This window comes from Tachypleus tridentatus, chromosome 10 (assembly GCF_004210375.1).
Source record: "Tachypleus tridentatus isolate NWPU-2018 chromosome 10, ASM421037v1, whole genome shotgun sequence".
NCBI lineage: Eukaryota > Metazoa > Arthropoda > Merostomata > Xiphosura > Limulidae > Tachypleus > Tachypleus tridentatus.
Genome location: NC_134834.1, coordinates 189,481,789 through 189,497,921, shown reverse-complemented (window position 1 = coordinate 189,497,921; position 16,133 = coordinate 189,481,789). Strand labels below are relative to the sequence as shown.

General features: G+C 31.8%; 1 protein-coding gene across 7 annotated transcripts; it reads left to right on the top strand.

Moving 5' to 3' along the window:
* The first annotated feature begins 869 nt into the window (after nucleotides 1-869).
* On the top strand, nucleotides 870-15,897 carry LOC143227807 (dnaJ homolog subfamily C member 16-like). 7 transcript variants are annotated; one of them, XR_013015055.1, is made up of 4 exons: nucleotides 870-1,009; nucleotides 4,128-7,908; nucleotides 9,116-9,177; nucleotides 9,935-10,101. XR_013015055.1 is itself a non-coding variant. In XM_076459060.1 (4 exons), the coding sequence occupies exons 1-3, from the start codon at nucleotides 1,005-1,007 to the stop codon at nucleotides 12,444-12,446; spliced, it is 741 nt and encodes a 246-aa protein (XP_076315175.1). In that variant the 5' UTR covers nucleotides 895-1,004; the 3' UTR covers nucleotides 12,447-12,527; nucleotides 15,552-15,897. The 7 variants fall into 7 exon arrangements, 5 of the variants coding, with proteins under 5 accessions (XP_076315175.1, XP_076315178.1, XP_076315177.1 ...); XM_076459060.1 differs by lacking the exons at nucleotides 4,128-7,908; nucleotides 9,935-10,101 and adding exons at nucleotides 11,845-12,527; nucleotides 15,552-15,897 and having other exon boundaries at nucleotides 895-1,009; nucleotides 9,044-9,177; XM_076459063.1 differs by lacking the exons at nucleotides 870-1,009; nucleotides 9,935-10,101 and adding exons at nucleotides 11,845-12,527; nucleotides 15,552-15,897 and having other exon boundaries at nucleotides 7,299-7,658; nucleotides 9,044-9,177.
* The last annotated feature ends 236 nt before the right edge of the window (nucleotides 15,898-16,133 follow it).

The following is a 16,133-nucleotide window of genomic DNA, read 5'->3' as shown; positions in this document are numbered from 1 at the left end:
GTGTTTTGAATTGTTTGATACTAATATTTATCAATTGATGTGTCATAATTTATTTTAAGCATATTTCCAAAACATTTAACGACAGAAAATTACCAACACACCCATACATGTTTTGACTTGAATTTTGTTTGTGTACTGTTCAATGTTTCGTCATTCTATATACCATACAACCAAAGATTCGCTGTCTTGACTTATGGTGCCAGGTTTGAACATTTGTCACGTTATCTACAAAGCTTTTGTAAAGTACTCAGCTTATTCAAGGACAAGTGGAAGTAACTTGTTACTTAAAAAAACTTAGATTTTAGTGACCAGGAACTAATTCAAGATTCCCAACTTTTATTATACAAGTACCAAGTGTTCTGTGAATGATAGGTTGATAGTAGGTCATATTCCCAACCGCTACGTTAATTGGGTGCAATCACATAAAATAATAATACTGAAGAATAGGAAGGATAAATCAGTTGAACTTGCCAAATCTTGCCAGTTTGCCCTAAAGACAGAAACTTATTTTAAATACCTAGATTGAAGAAAGGTAGTATTATCACAAAATAAATGTAACATGTAGTTTGTGCAAGTGTGGTGTTTTATTATACATAAATATGTACTTAATTTCATGTTAGTTTTATATTTCTTGAGATACGTGGATAATTTTGCAATTTTATTGTTAAGGAAAATGAACCAGAAAAAAAAACAAAACCAATGAAATAAAGAAGATAAAAAACCATTTCATAGGCCTCGATTCAGAGGTAGTTCTGGTCTTTCTCGCAGAGGATCTCGTGGAGGGCCACCACAGTCTAAAATAGATCCTGTAGACAGTGCAGACAACACTGCTGGAGGAGATGAAGTTTCAAACATTTCAGCTGCCTCACTAACTACAGAACCTGGTTCAAGCACTAAAACAGCAGCTTGTGGTGATGCTGGTCAGACTTTAGAACTGTCAGGAGGGGAAGAATCCAGGATTGGAAATCCTGCTGCTGCTTCATCTGACAGCAAACCTACTAGTGATGAGGTGAGTCTCATTTATTGTTTTCAGCTTTATGGTCATATAATTATCTTTAGTTTACTGTCACTGTAATCTAAAAATAGTCTTACTTTGTTTTGGAAGTTATCAGAACCTTTAAAGAAATTCTGTAAGAGTGTTTAAATGTTTTATTATTAAGAACAATCAGCTTGAGTTCAGAAGGAGAAAACTCTCACAGATTTTCTTTTATTTATAAAGTTTATGTATAGTAATAAAGTGAATTTAGTGTGTTTTAGTCATCCTTATTTTTGAAATTTTGATTTACACTATCTCACTCATTCATTGTTCCAACGTATAAGTAGTTTGCACCTAATTTTATCTACATTAACATTTAGGAGTTACTTAAATACATGAAATTTGGATATTGTGGACAGAAAATAGTGTCCAGAGCAGAAACAGCAGACCTGAATGAAACTGTCAGTTGTTGGGAATCATCCTACAGCAGTGATGATGAGGTTGGTGGATAGAGGAGCAATTGATACCTTCTACAGCTACAATAAGGACAAGAAGAAATATGACTCCTAGTTCAGTAGGAGGTGTGCATAGAACCAAGTTGAGTGACTGAAGGGCAACATTTGTTGTTACTGCCACAGATCAGTTTTGATCATGATGTGTAGAAGCCAGTTTTCAACAGTTCTTCAATCTGAAGATCTAAACCACTTTTGTAAAGAATTTCTCAAAAACTCAAAGGAACAGTTCCAGCCAACTGTCACTTGTAGCCTACTGAGATAGCAAGCTTCTCAGTGATCTTGCAGAGAAAGAACAAGTGAATTATCTGCCATTGATCCTGTCTGGAACCTTAATAAACCAACTTTTGAGTGTTCCAAAGTTGACGGCTAGGAGCTCATCTTGTGCAATGGCACATTTGGTGGAACACTGGTGAATCGTTAAGACAATTTGCTTTGCAACAGTAAGCAACACCAGTCATAGAAGATGGGTACATGTGCCTTTGGAACAACAGTTAACCCTTTTATCATGTAATAAGATTTAAGTCAGTTCCCATTCAGTATCATTTCTCCATCAAAAAAATACCATGAATTAGTCCTATATTTTCTTGTATTATACACTGTGATGCACAAAACACACATTGCATATGTTGCTGTATAGTAACAATGAATTACCTTAATTATGCTAAAAACAGAGAAAATATGACAGTCTGCTAATATCTGGATGCCTTGCATCATCTGCCAGCTTGGGCCTCAGCTGAGCAATTGTTTGCTCTTATATTTCCCACTCTTTATCCCAGATGTCGACACATCTGATGTCTGGTGGTTTATTCAAACTCATAATGTTGTTTTCTGCTGGTATGAAAACACTTTTTGATGGCTCTGGAGAAAAGTGAATCTTCGCTGGTATTTAACATCCAACATTGTATCTTTTAGAGGTTGTCCTATTGTGTTTACAAAGACGATTGGACTTTCCTTTGGTCTAGATATTCTAATTTTCAGTTGATTCCAGCAATCTTGAGAATACATTGACCACTCCAGTTATAAAACTACAACTGACTGTGATGAAATAGCAAAAGCCATGAATAAAGTTAAGGACAGTATTTGACTTCAGGTCACCCAACTTAAGATGATCTAACATTCTGAACAAGTCATAACCTTTTGTGGTGGCATTCCCTCCTCATGGAGTGTACTTTATAGCACTATCATATGCAGCAGATGACTAAGACATTATACGCCCTTAAGTGTTGATGTTTATGGAATTTGATATTCAAGTCTATCTTATTTGAATCTCCAAAATGCATCAAACTAAATATTGGGAATCTAAGGACATGTTAATTGAATCTTTTGTTACAAAAAAGCATAAGTTTTTTTTTTCAGGTGGCTTAAAAGCCCTTTTTGATTTCTGGATTATGGCCCAAAATTATGGCAGTTTTGAGAGGACTACAGGGAAGAACTGTAAGTAGTTTAACATTTGAAAACTTTCCAGAAAAACATGCAGACCCTTTGAACTTTGATACCTGACATTTGACTTTAACCAGTATACATAACCTTTCTTATATAAATGTTATCACAACACTAATTGTTCTTACTGCTATAGAAACTAGTTGACATTTATGAGGAAAAAGATCTAGGCATAGCTATTAAGAAGTTCTACAGCCTTCTAGACAATATGTTAACCAGTTATAAAACAAATAGAATATCTATTTTGTGTATAGAATCTGACTATAAATCTTAAGGGTGTTTTCTCCATAATATGCTAGCATATTATTTAAGAAAGAGAATTGAGTTGTTAAAGGGAGTCCAGAAAAAGCTGTTTGTGTGGTTCAGGTTTGAAGTTGGAGTTATCTTATGGAGATAAATTTAAATTGCTTCACATATTTTTGTTGGAGAAAATAAAAGCAATGGTAAGGGGATATAAATGAGATTGCTGAAGTTGATCCCTAAACAACAGCTCCCAAGGACTCTTAACATATCTTAACTTGTATCAAAGGTGACATCATGTTTATTTCTGTAAGTTTTGTGCAAACCAACCTTATAAATATAAGAAGTTTATGATAGTGTAACTAGATACAGAAATATGATGAATGCTTAGGTTGGTTTTTTATTGGCATGTGAGTTTTAAAACTGATCTTGACAGAATAATAGGTAATTTGTGTATTGGTGAGGAACAGTATTTGTTAACAGTTTGTGCAACAAACATTGTTTTATTTAAAACTTAAATACTTAAACCAAGTTTTTGGTTTTATTGTTACTTGTGTTTTGAAGAACTTAAAAATAAGCAATCAGAGATTACATACCCTCATTCCACAGCTCCTTTTTAAGATTGCATGTATTTATATTGGATGCCATCAAATTTAATCTTTCTGAACTCAAAAAATCCTCTTAACATTCAGAATGGTCAACGATCTGGAGTATTTTATAGTATGAGTTTCAATCTTAATATGATCATATTTTACAAAGTTGTTAATCCAATACTACAAGAGTGACTGAACTCCTTATGAAAAATGCTTCAGTGTGATCCAGAATTCAAATTTGGATCTAGACTAACTTTTTGAAAATGCTTCTAAACTTAATGGTATGAGATAATTTATCCTGTCTTTAATTGGTGTTTTTTTGTTTTTAAATGCTTACTTAATATACTTTTTTCTTGTTTTAAGAATCCAACTCTACAGTCAAATGATGTTCCAGCAGAAGGAACTGTGTCTGCTTAAATAAAACTGCAAGACAGTAAAGCCTTACAACTTTTTTAATCTTCTGAGTAGATCAGGGTACTTATTACATCCAGAAAATGTTTCTTGTAAGAGTTTGTTTTTCTTTTTTTATTTGAGGAACAACAAGCAAGTGCATATTATTATAATTATTATTATTAACAACCAAAGGCTGAAAAGTAATGAATATGTTTGCACTGTTTTAAATATAAAAATAAAGTTGTAATAATACAGACATGTTTATGGAAATGTCATGGCAACCAGAACTGTTACTAACATTTTTCTTTCGGGTTTGAATGAATAGCAACATATCTTTTAAGAATTGTTAAACACCAGTCTTGAATAATTATTGGTCTGTTTTTAACATGGAGGTAATTATTGGCAGTGATATATATCAGGGTTCTTAAAATAACAAAAAAGTAACATTTAATTTTAAAGAAGGCTGCCTTCTGTAATACATATAGTTTTCATTTTACAAATTTAGCATTTTGGAAGTCCAAAGAAATAACTTATTTCTGTAAATGAACTACTACAGTCAAACATAGCAATTTTAAATTTTATTTTCTAAGGTAAAAAATTTATTTTAGTTATGGTATTAAACTTGTACAGATCATCTAAACTTTGTAAAATGTGCATTTGCAATAAAACTTGTTTCTGTTCATTAATATTTGTGTAAAACATTTTATGAATAGAATAAACTCTACAGTAATGAAGGTTTGATGTATCACATTGAAGTTTCAGCAGAATTTCATACATTATCTATGGTGCAAAAGTTGTTAAATAGGAAAGGAACTGAACTGTCTCGAAGTAGATAATTTGACAATTTAGGTAATTGAAAGAACGATGCATGCCAATCAGTCAGTACGTGTGTGCATGCTAACTCGCATGGAAATCTATTATTCCTGTTGCCCAATTGTACCGTGGAACTGTTAACGATTAAAGTATTAATACCCACACAAGATGTATTTAGAATACATAAATCAAGTTCATTTTTCAATAACATCAAAATAAAATACTTTGAGAAACAGACACAACCTTATAATCTTATAAATTTGGTAAAGTGTCAGACACAACCTTATAATCTTATAAATTTGGTAAAGTGTTAAATTCCTGAATGTTTGAGCGTATCTGCAACAGAAGGGTGAAATATATTGGCAAAATGCTCTTAAAATCCGTAAATCTAAAAAAAATGAGAACTTTGGCAATAAAATTGGAATTTTGAAATCCAAAGCTAAAGGATAATTTTATTTGAAGACGAAAACAAATAATACAAAGGACTTATTTTCACAAAATCAATTTTTTAAAAGCGAGATTGCATTTGTTTTGATAGGCCAAAAGTTGCTACGGTTCACTGTTTTAAAAAATTAAAGCCCACTTCCAATACAATTTTCTATTTTCAAAAAATCTGATTTTTTGTCGAAAAATCGAAGTCTATAGCCTTGGTATTTTTACGAAAAAATTTTAATATCGAGATAAGTGTGTATTTTCATGCAGCATCAATCTAATTTCACATGACTTAAGATCTTTAAAAAACGATGAAATTTAAATAATTCAAAATAATACAACTTTTCAGATACCAAAAACCGACTGCCTCTTTCCTTAAAAATGGAATAAACAAAAGAAAAAAGTTTGACAAAAAAATAACTGACATGTTTGAACAAATAAATCGACGTGGTCCTGGTCTAAAAAAATTTTTTCTAAAATTTTCTTTGCCTTCATTTTCGGTCATATGTATATATTTGAATTTCGTGCTCTTCTTTTTAGATTTTTTTGTTGTTTTAACATTTTTTTTCTAATTTTATATTTTCAGTATTTACGTTTTTACTCTTCCTTGTTGGTAATTTAATTTTTCTTTCTCTGTTTGCCCGGCATAGCAAGGTGGTTTAAGACGTCGACTCGTAACCTTAAGGTTGTGAGTTCGAATCCCTGTTGCACCAAACATGCTCGCCCTTTCGGCCATACGGACGTTATAATGTGACGATTAATTCCACTATTCGTTGGTAAAAGAGTAGCCAAATAATTGGCAGTGGTTGGTGATGACTAGCTGCCTTCCCTCTAGTCTTACACTGCTAAATTACGGAAAACAGCTAACGCAGATAGCCCTTGAGTTGGTTTGCGTGACATTCAAAAGTAAACGAACGAACTCTTTCTGTTCGCCTTATTTTGTTTCATAATTTATAATCAAGTTTTGATACCGCTTCATGATCGAATTATCCGTTTTGAAAGTTTAGTCAACATACATTTTCACAAAAATATTCCAACTACATCAGTGTTAAATTGTGTTCTATGGTTGATCGGGATGTTTTCGATTATTTAGTAAAAACACAAGTCCAGTCTACAAAATGACAGTGATTTAATTTATTGCTACAATAAACATTTGCTACAGCTCGTTCACTTCTTGGCCTATATTATGAATGTACCTTTCAACATAAATTCTGATACTAATTTAGGCCTAAATTTAACCGAAATTATATTTCACTTGTAAACACGTTAAGGAGCAACTGAATAGCAAAATGTTGATGCGATAACTGTTAATACAGAGTGTTTATATATTCATTAAAATGACTTAAAAGTTTAATATCTCGTATTTACGTCATTATTGTTTCTGTATATTACAAGAAACTTCGAAATTGTTAAATTAAACAGTAAATAGTACGTATTTTTTTCTGTTAGTAAACATTTAACTTAAAATATTTAAAATAGAGTTTGCAACAGTATTATTGGGATCAAGGCCTCAAAAGTTACAAACAATGAAGATACTTAATCAAATAATAAATCATTTCATTATAATCGCGTGGTTGAGCTCAAAGTTATACGATGGGCAGGCAATCTGTGTTGTGCACACTATGAAATTAGAAACTGAGCAGATTTATTGCTGAGTTACGGGTAAAAGGGGTTAAAAAGAAGAAGATAATTATAAAATTGTGGTATGCCAAGAAGTCATTGAGCTACCAATTGATTCAAGTGAATCTGTAACATCTCGTAAAATGACAAAAACAAAAGAATTCGCAACTTTTACCAACATCGCATGCCTAAAATAAAAAATTTGGCTTTTATCAATCTATTGTTCTAAAACTGTGAATATAAGTAACAGCGTTGCAAACAATCTAATATACAAGTACTCAAAGATTGTTAGAGTCGACGCTGATTATATATACGTTTTGTATTGAACGTAATAAATACTTTTACCAGTAGTGAACATTTTATTGAAATTTAAGAGAGTTTGTTTATTGTTGAATTTCGCGCGAAAGCTACACGAGGACTATCTACGCTAGCCGTCCCTAATTTAGCAGTGTAAGACTAGAGAGAAGGTAGCTAGTCATCATCACCCACCGCCAACTCTTGGGCTTTAAGAGAGAATTCTCAATCACACACGAATTAAGAAAGAACCTTTGCCAGAAGATAATAACATATATCAGTTATGTCAGTCTAACGAATAATTGCCTTATATAGGAGGGTTCGATGTAGATGGAGTTTGTGGTAACAGAGGTTGTGTTTAATAATTTTTTTACGATATGCGTGGACTAAAACCATTGTGTGTTAGCTCATTTTTAGTAATAATTGAAGTAGTTTATTCTTTTAGAGACCCTTATGAAACATTAGAAGTAAAATCGTCAGCAACTATATAGGAAATATATAACTTTCAAGTGTTACTTATTAAGTATTGATTTAAGTTTCAGTTTCCTTTTAATGGAGGACTGGTTTATCACAAATACACAATCACTTCAAGGTAAGACAGTATCTGTGTAATTTCTTCCTTTTACAATATATTATAAAGAAAAATACCTATTGATTTCCTTGTTCTAATTGCCCAACTAAAGTGGTGTCGTAAAGTAAGTTACATAACTTGTGGATAGTTGAGTATGGAAGCACATTATGCTTATGTAATACTAAGTTTTGGGTGAAAAATAAAAATACTTTTGTCCATCAAACACTTTGTAAGTTGTATTTCAATAACCTGTACAACTTCCTAAATGTGTATCTCGAGTTTTTCATGGGATCACTTTACACTGTATCTGGTATTTTCTCTATTTTAACATGAATTGTTGTGAAATCAGCACTGTAAGGTAATTTGGAAAAGTGATGATTCCAGTGCTTTAGTTGAGATTGAATGAACTGGAAAATTATTATTATTTTTATCATATTGTTACTGCTGTTAAAGTACTCAAGCAGGTTTGTGCAACATGGGACTCCTGTTCCCAAATTGAATATCATATCTAACTGTCTACTTGTTAATGTTTTCCAACTCAAATTTAAAAAACATATTGAATGTTACTTTGAATAGAGTCAGGGTACACAAGGGGTTAAATCACTGGCAGAATACAATTGAAAAAATAAATAAATAAATAAACATTGTCATTGCAGTAAATGGTACCCAGACATATCTGTATCCTATGTTATAGAGACGAATATACACAAATTGTTTTTAGTATAAGGGTAGCAGATAAAAATAAATGAGTTTTACAAGATCACTACAGCAATTACTATTCTATTCTTAATACCTTAATTTGAAAAGTCCGTTTGTAGCACAGCAGCATGTCTAGGGACATGCAGTGCTAGAAATAGGGTTTTGATACCATTCCTGAGCAGAGCTCAGAAATCCCATTGTGTAGCTTTGTGCTTAATTCTAAACAATGACAACCTATCATGGATTAAGAACATTAAATTGTTCTAAATGTTGTTATTGATAACAAGTGTAATGTGTTTTATGGATGTTTTTAATTTTACACTTCTTTAGTAACTTATATGAAGTAATGTAAATAATAAAAATAAGCTTTTATTATAGGAAGAGTATACTAGGAAAATACTATGATTAATGTCAGTTTAAATAATTATGTAACTTTAACTTGGAACAATTATTTTAGGATGTATAAAAACCACATCATTCCAGGAAGTGTGAGAAAGTCATATCTGATTCTTTTCTACAATGATTTTAGTTTACCTTGTATTCACGTTGAACCTGTCTGGCAAAAGTTAGCATTAGAGCTAGAATCAAAAGGTATGTATATACAAAACGGTATAAAGCTTTCATAAGAGAGCTTTAGTTTATATTCATTTCACATAATCATGAGTATATTTCACTAGACAATTGTTCTCTTGAAGTTACTTTTGAAAGAATAAGTGTCATTTATTGGTTTAATAGTAAATGGAATAACTGGCTAGAAAAGTGTCTTCAAAGTTTTATTTCCATGTTGTAATAAGATTTTAAAGTTTCAATCAATTTTATGTTTAAAAAACAACATATAAAAATTTTTTATACATTATAAATTATACCAAATACATTTTTCTTTGCTCAACTGAGTTAGAATTTATATGCTTGAAAATATTTTAAATTAGAAATTGACCCTGATGTTCCACTACCTTGAGAAACTGCTAATACTTTAAGCAGTGAGCTGATAATTAAAACTAATATGAACTACAATTTAACCTGCTATACCAAAAATAGATAGATGTTGAATAATGCCAAAAGTTGTAAATATGTAATTTCTTGTAAATAATTTGTTAGCAGCATGGAACAGCAGTGTGTTCTTGCACCTACAATACTGTAGTTTTGAATTTTTGGTTTGATATATATTTCTTGTATATGTGAATATTAGGCTCAAATTCTAGTCTGTATAATTTGCTTTTGATGGCTTTTAAAAATGGTTGTAAAACATACTAAAGTATTATAAAAATTGTATCTGAAATAATTTATACATTAATACTTTGTTAACTTTCCTCAAATTTATTGAACTTTTATTGGTAAATATTTCTAGTATCCACCAGAATGAATGCTTAAGAATTACAATCTAGTCGTATCTACTTTTAAGAGGAGCACATTTTACAGAAAGAAATGAAGTTTTTCTCATACATTGAAAATGTGGTACATTCTGGTTGACAAACGGTTCTGTTAGTTAATATGTGTCCACTGTGTTTTGTCTCTGTGACAGATAGCATGCATCACAATCACGAAAGAGTAACTGCCGAGTCAAGGATCGGAGATGAATCAAAATAATGTCTGCAACAAACATTGGTAAATGAGAAGATGGTTGTTAGGATATTAATAAAAATGAGATGAATCTTTGTCTGAGATGAATTAAACTAATGTCTGCAACAAACATTGGTAAATGAGAAGATGGTTGTTAGGATGTTAATAAAAATGAGATGAATCTTCGTCTGAGATGTTGTTGAATTGGAAACTGATATTCATGATGTTCAAATAATAGATATTTACAATATGCTGGAATGGCTGTCTTGAACCATCTCTTAATATCACCACACAAAGAGTACAGATTTGGCATCTGCCTTGAGCTTGTGCTGTGATACTGTGTAACAAGGAATGCATTTTTTGATGGAATTGTTAAAGCGATGAAAACTGCACCTATGTGGACCAGAATCCTAGCTCTGACATGACACTTTTATGTAGGAGGTAAAGAATACCTTGTATATTTGTTACCAAGCATATTTCAGTTTTTATAGTTGGTGATGAGTGTAACATGATCATGTGCATCCACAAAACAAGTCTTTAGAAAGCTTCAAGTTATGAAACCATATAGTTGCAGGTATTTGATGAACATAATCAAAGTTGTTTATTGTGTCAGTGTTAGAATTACTTTATCTGGTTTTTTGAACACATTTTTCCAACTTTGTCACACAGTCCTTAATACCATGTGAGTCTCACAATAAAATTCAAACAAAACTTGCTCGAGTTTCAGAATTAACTCCACTAATTACTGCTGTATTTTAAATATAAAAGATAAATGATTTAACACAGGTCTGTTCTTTACACTGAATTCTGGATTGGACAAAAAGATAAAAGTAGTGAAAATAAATTCATACATGGATTTCATTGATAGAGAAAAGTATTAAAAAAAACAAGTCTCTGGCTTCTCAGTAAACCTGTGAAATCTATTGACCCTGTTATGATCAGTGAACACCTTTCAGGTGTACATCTAAAGTCAAGTTTAGAAAGGTATAAAAATATCAGTTTTTTACTCTTTTTGTTTATGTCTTTTTCAGTTACAAACTTTTAGCTCATAGTTTCAACACTCTTGACTTATTTGAGATCTAATTATAATCTTGGGCTCAAGAGATCAAATCCTTTCTATATATTTGACCATACCCAATGTTTCATAGATAAATGTACTCTAATCCTACCTAAAATAAGTTTAATTTGAGGGTTAGCTGGTAGAAATTGTGATGGGTAATGAAATTGAATCTGGTATATATGTGTAAATAAAAAGTAATGAAAGTAATAAAAAGGAAAATGGCCCCATAGGTTAATTTACTCTTATCCTGCCTGAAAGATTTTTAAGTACAACAGCCACTGAAGATCCCCTGTTGGTTATTTTGTGTACAAGGTACTTTACTGATATGTGGTATTAGGTGAGTAGTGCTGGTAATGAAAGGGTTGAAAACAGTCCGTGCAAAAACTGTGTGGTTTCTAAAACAGATTTGAAATTAAAATTTATGTGCTAAAGAATTTTCTATAATATGTAAACCTTCCAGATAATGTTATTTTTTTATATTTTTGTAGCATTAAAAATAAGTTTATCACAAATAGTATGACTTAAAAAGAATTAAAACTGTATGTCATTAGCTATTAATTAATTGAATAAACATTTTGACAAAAATGTGTACTTTAGTACAGATACTTGAAACTTGCATGACTTTTTAATTTTCTTAGGGCTTGGCCTAGGAACTATTCACATGCAGAAGGAGCCAGCCCTTACAAAGAAGATTGGAGTGAACTCACTTCCATATCTCATTGGGGTTATTGATGGTCGACCTATTCACTATAAGGATAACCAAATAAGCCTTCTGCGAATCATTGGGTTTACCCATAAACTTTTCCCCTATAAAACAATAGTAAATGTGAATGATGATTCCTTGGAGGAATTTTTAAATGGATGGCCTGACAATAAAGTCAACACACTAATCTTTAGTCAGGTGGAGCCTCCTCGCCTTCGTTACCTGCTGTTGGCCTTTCAGTACAACACGTACGCGTCCTTTGGACTGGTAAAGCTTGATAATTCAAAGACCCACAAGACTTGCAGACGTTACAGAATAAACAAGAAAATGGAATCTTTCTTGATATTCAATGAGATTACGACATCCCCCGTGGCCACTCTCAGCATGGGAGAACTGGTTCCCCAAACAATGAGGGATGTGCTGGATGCCAACAAGTTTCTTCTTCTCCCTCGATTGTCTTCACAGCTGCTTTTCGATCAACTCTGCCCTCCAGGGGCAGCCAGGTCTAGGAAACGACTGTGTTATTCTTGTCACTAGGAATACCCAAGCTCATGACCCATATCAAGCTGTAATGAGAGAGATTATTCAACAGAATATCTACCCTAAAGAGAAAGTCAGGCACGTATTTCTTTTCATTATTTTTAACTCTGTTTTATATTGGTTTTGTAAGAAATTCAGTTTAATTTCATTCTAACTATGGACAATAATAGCTTAGAAGTATTGTATTTTACTGTATTTAAATAATTTATTACACTTAAGTGCTTTGAATAATTTTGGTTAAGATTTATTTTCAAGATAGTATAACAAATCTGCTCTGCATATTTTTTTATAACTAAGTAAACAATTAGCTAGTATGAATAGCCCAGTTTAGATAACTTAGTACAGTGGATCACCAGAAAACAAAAACTTAAAGTGTGTAAACATCTTGGAAAAATTTGGTCATATTCAGTTAATAAGTGTGGAATGTGTGTGTTCATATTCTGGGTATATTTGTGGTGAATATGGAAAAATGTGTTGCTCTGTAGTTGGTGTTTTGCATGAAATTAGATTGCAGGTTGAACAATCACCAAGTTATTTTTGTTTTTTAAGTAAAAGAAGGATAAAGTTTCGAACTAGTGCTCTTCATCAGATCATAACAAAACTAAGGATATCAATATATCTTAGTTTATTTTGAAAAAAATAAAGTCAAATTACTTCATTTTCTCAGACTGCTTAAATGATTTTTGTTTCATGTTAGAATATGGTTTTACAGTAACTTTTTGTTCCTGTTTAAATTAGTTCTTTAATAACAAAAGAAAATCCATGCATTGCTGTTCGTGTAATCTATCCTTATTTTCATATAACTAATTATTATCTAGCTGACACATATCTGTCAACACAATGTCACACTTTTGATGGAGATATGGAAAAATTATACAATTTACATCACCACTAATGTCTGTTAATTAGTTGTTCACGAATTTCGATATGTAATAAACAAAATCCTCAAGTTAGCAAAATTTGGAAACATACAAATGCTTGAAAAATGGCTTTAGATGTGATGAACTAAACTCAGGTTAGTTTTCTTTCCTGATCAAAGTAAATAATGAAAGGAAATTTAGTGTACATCAGTCCGAGGATGTCTCAACATCCATTTTTTGGATTCTTTCTTCATTTGGTTTTTGTCCAGTTTTTCAGTTTGGACCCTGCCAGCATTTAGTATCCTTGTTGAAATGATCCTGAATTCCAAAGATGGATAGCTTTTATGGGGTCAGAGTCATTTATTCAAGGCAAGTGGAACATGACCATGAGTTGATCAGGGATCCTGTCAGCTTCCAGGCAAGATATTAAATTGGTGTTGGTCTTCATCATCTTGCTGAATCCTCTTTCTCTCATCAGAGCTGGCTGATACAGCCAACAGTAGGTCAAAGAGGTTACAAGTGTGAGATATTTCCTCCTTATTTATTCCTGGAGATGGAAGCAGCATATGGCTGACCTTTCTTGTTATGCATGAGGAGGTTAAGTAATGAAATAGATGTGAAAAATGTATTAGAGAAATGATCATAAGAGCTGCATTATTATGCCTGTTTTTAAGTCATTATTTTGTGTTCATTTTAAGTTATTATTTTATATTCTATAGCATTTTACCAGTAATTGAATTGAGTGTTTGAACCAGAATGAATTCTACACAATGACATTATCAACTTGATTGTATGCAATTGTAATCAGCCCATTGTGCACTATATTAATTGGTGGTTTCTGTTTGTGACATGATTGGTAAAACAGTAGTATTATGTTTTTTTTTATTTTTGGCTAGTGCAGTCTCCATCTTTGAATTCAAAAGTGTTTGGCCTATTATGAATACACTTACAAACAATGTACATACAATAAAATAGATTCTCCAAACAACTTACAAGTTTACAAATTTTACTTGTCTCTTTTTGGAAAGTGTTGTCAAGAAAGAAATTGTACATAAATTACTTGAGTGTGTGAGCCTTGATGTAGGCTTGGTATCATATAGACAAAGTTTCAAAAGTAGTACCATTTTGATTGAATACAGTGGTCATTTTTATTAAAGTTCAATAATCACTCTGTATTCCAAATTTTTATATCAATTTCATTACACTAATACAAATGGTTTAAAAATTGAATGAAGTAATGACATTCTTATTAATGAAAGTGCATTTACTTTGAATACACAAGCCATTCATAGGCATGCTTCTGGATTGTCCATGTCTGAGGAGTGTTTATGATTTTGGGAAGGTCCATTTATGGTTTGTCATAAGTTCTCCTTGGTTGAGAAACACTTAGATCAGTTTGTGTGAAATCGAACTTTTAATGACTCATTTGATTCTGAAGGCCAGGTAGTTTGTCTATCAGACACTTTATAGGGCCATTGACCCCTGGTTCTTCATTAATTTTAAGCCCTATACAATACATTTCCACAGGAGTATTTAATAATGGAACTGATTATAACTTTTCATGTGTGTAAAAAATAACACATAATTAGTGTGTCTAGTTATGAGATTGTAAAAAGGAGAGTGGAGTAGGTGTTTTTTGTTTTTTTTAACAAACATTATTTTAATAATTTGGAATACTTTATAGTGTAATGAACTATCTTAACTAGAATTGTGCAATTGTATTAGCAATATCTTCTTATCAAAAAATTCACTTGTTCCATTTCATTGTTTGAACAGTTTTAATTCTTGTTGTTTTTTCAACTGTAAGATTACACGGATACCATTATCCTTAACAGATGGCTTCCACACCACTCTCCAGTGAGTCACACTCTATCTTCTTTCTAAAGGGCCATTTATTGGCTGTGATTCCTAGACAGCTTAAATCTTTGTATTTACAATGCTTAAAATCAGGGTTCATTTCCCTTCAGTGAACACAGTAGATAGCCTGATGTGGCTTTGATATAAGAAAACACACACATATTGGCTGGGATACAACAGTTACATGTACACTCTTCTTTAAAAAGTAATTGTAAAATTACAAGAGGGATCTTGGAAAGTATTGGTAAAATAGGCTTAAGAGCCAATGTGTTAAGAGATGATCAGTCTGTTTTGATGAGTGATCTTTAAATGATTTATTTTATTTTACAGTTTTCCTTCTTGTCTGTGTATAAATATAGGTACTTAAGGAAGTCTTCTCCCACAGGTTTATGTTTATTTTTCAAGAAAAGCAGACAGAGTTTGTTAATGCTTTATCATCTGGAGAAGGTGCACCATTAGGACCAGATCTTAATGTTGTAATGTTGTGGCGACAGGAATTTGACAAAGTACGCTACCAGTGGCTCGACAGTGTATGGTCTGTGGAGCCAAACTCAGTATGTACTTTAAGTTTGCTATCCTTGTTCGTGTCTTGAGAATAAAGCACTCAATATGTAAAGTTATTTCCACATTAGGTAAAAATTATTGTTGTGCTATAATACTGTATTTTTTTAGTTTTTTGTGCTTTAAGTATTTTAACCAGTGAATTTTGAATAAAACATTATTCAAGATTATGCTTGTTGTGGCATGAACTATGTTTTTGTTGTGTAAAAATAGTTAGTATGTTCAGAGCTGTCTAGAGTTCCCAAGGGTTCACCTGAATGTGTTGTTTGTCGTTACTTTAATCTACCATTTTATATTAATAGACTTTTTACTATATGTTAAGAATAAGAAAATGAGCATTTAAGTTGATTAGTTTTAGATTGAGAAATAAAAACTGAACTGGAAAACAGTTTATTAATATAGAAAT

What these genes read in the sequence shown, in the direction of transcription:
- LOC143227807 (XM_076459060.1), top strand. An exon ending in ATTAGAGCTAGAATCAAAAG is followed by an intron (nt 9,178 to 11,844) that starts GTATGTATATAC and finishes TAATTTTCTTAG; the next exon opens with GGCTTGGCCTAGGAACTATT.